At 45.4% G+C, this 1,097-nt stretch overlaps 1 protein-coding gene across 1 annotated transcript; it reads right to left on the bottom strand.

Moving 5' to 3' along the window:
• Positions 1–209: 209 nt before the first annotated feature.
• Positions 210–456, bottom strand: PHALS_04481 (uncharacterized protein; the record flags this gene model as incomplete). Its single annotated transcript, XM_024722295.1, has 2 exons — positions 210–376; positions 444–456. 2 exons carry the CDS (start codon positions 454–456, stop codon positions 210–212), a joined length of 180 nt encoding a protein of 59 aa, XP_024573385.1.
• Positions 457–1,097: the final 641 nt, after the last annotated feature.

Genomic DNA, 1,097 nt, shown 5'->3' with positions numbered 1-1,097 from the left:
CGCTGTCGTGACGCCGGAAGAAGCAAAATCTGGTCCGAAAATTGCTTGCGGACCTGTGTCAAATTATCGATCCGCAGCGACGAATAACCAATCACAAGTGCCACCTCTTTCCTACGCAATACTACCTGCTATCTGCTAGACCCCAGACATCGAGTCTTTACGAGCCACGGCTGCAGAGTGCAGCTTGATGTACACGAACGATCAGCTCATCAACGATACTTGTCACGAAGCAGGCAGTAATACAGATCGAAATATTCCGCATCCACCGAGGCACATGAAATAAAAACAGTCCTGAACCGCTGACACGGAACACCATATGACATTTCACCAAAGTCAAATAAATCAACTGGATGCTGGGGTGAAACAGCTACGAAAGCTGTGCAAGCTGTCATGTAACGGTGATTCTGCTGGCGAGCGCGGGCAACGCCGTGACTAGGGTTTACATTTGGCAAACATTTTGGCGCCAATTTTGAATAGCTTTGCTCGCAGCTTTCCAGATAGCTTTAGCTTAGCTTAACTTAGCTTAGCTTGAGATTTGAAAAAGCTGAAGCTAAATAGCTAAGCTCCGAATATTGAAAAGCTAAGCTGCAAAAGCTAAGCTAATACCAACTATAACGGTATGTAGCTGGGTAACCAGTAGTTATGCATGTATTTAGATTTCACTATAAATATTCATGAAAATCTATTCATTTGAATTAGGCGGGTTTGCCGCAGATAAAAACAAATAAAAGTCAGTCTTGGATTTCAAAAGAAGGAGTTAATTAGCCTTGGTTAAGTCAATAATTACTCTTGGAGTAAGCGGATTACGATCTGCTAAACTCGTACTTGTAGAACGAAAGGTCGGTGACCTAACTTACGCTTCCTCAAAGCGCAAAGCTACGGCAGCCCCACTGCATTTGGTAGCACATGTAGTCAATCTACACCTGAGTCGTTTAGACTGTTCCTCTGTGAGGATCGAACAACTTTCCTCTTTGTCCCAGGGCATGCAGGACGGGCTTACCAACCTAATGTCCTTGCTTGGCCCTGAGGGCGTGCAACACCTTGCTGCGCAAGGCCACGAGGCAATCGGTGCGCGTCTACAGGCGTTTTCAAATTAC

This window comes from Plasmopara halstedii, assembly GCF_900000015.1.
Source record: "Plasmopara halstedii genome assembly, contig: Scaffold_262, whole genome shotgun sequence".
NCBI lineage: Eukaryota > Oomycota > Peronosporomycetes > Peronosporales > Peronosporaceae > Plasmopara > Plasmopara halstedii.
Note: the sequence above shows the minus strand (reverse complement) of the source record. Positions and strands in the feature narration are given on the sequence as shown.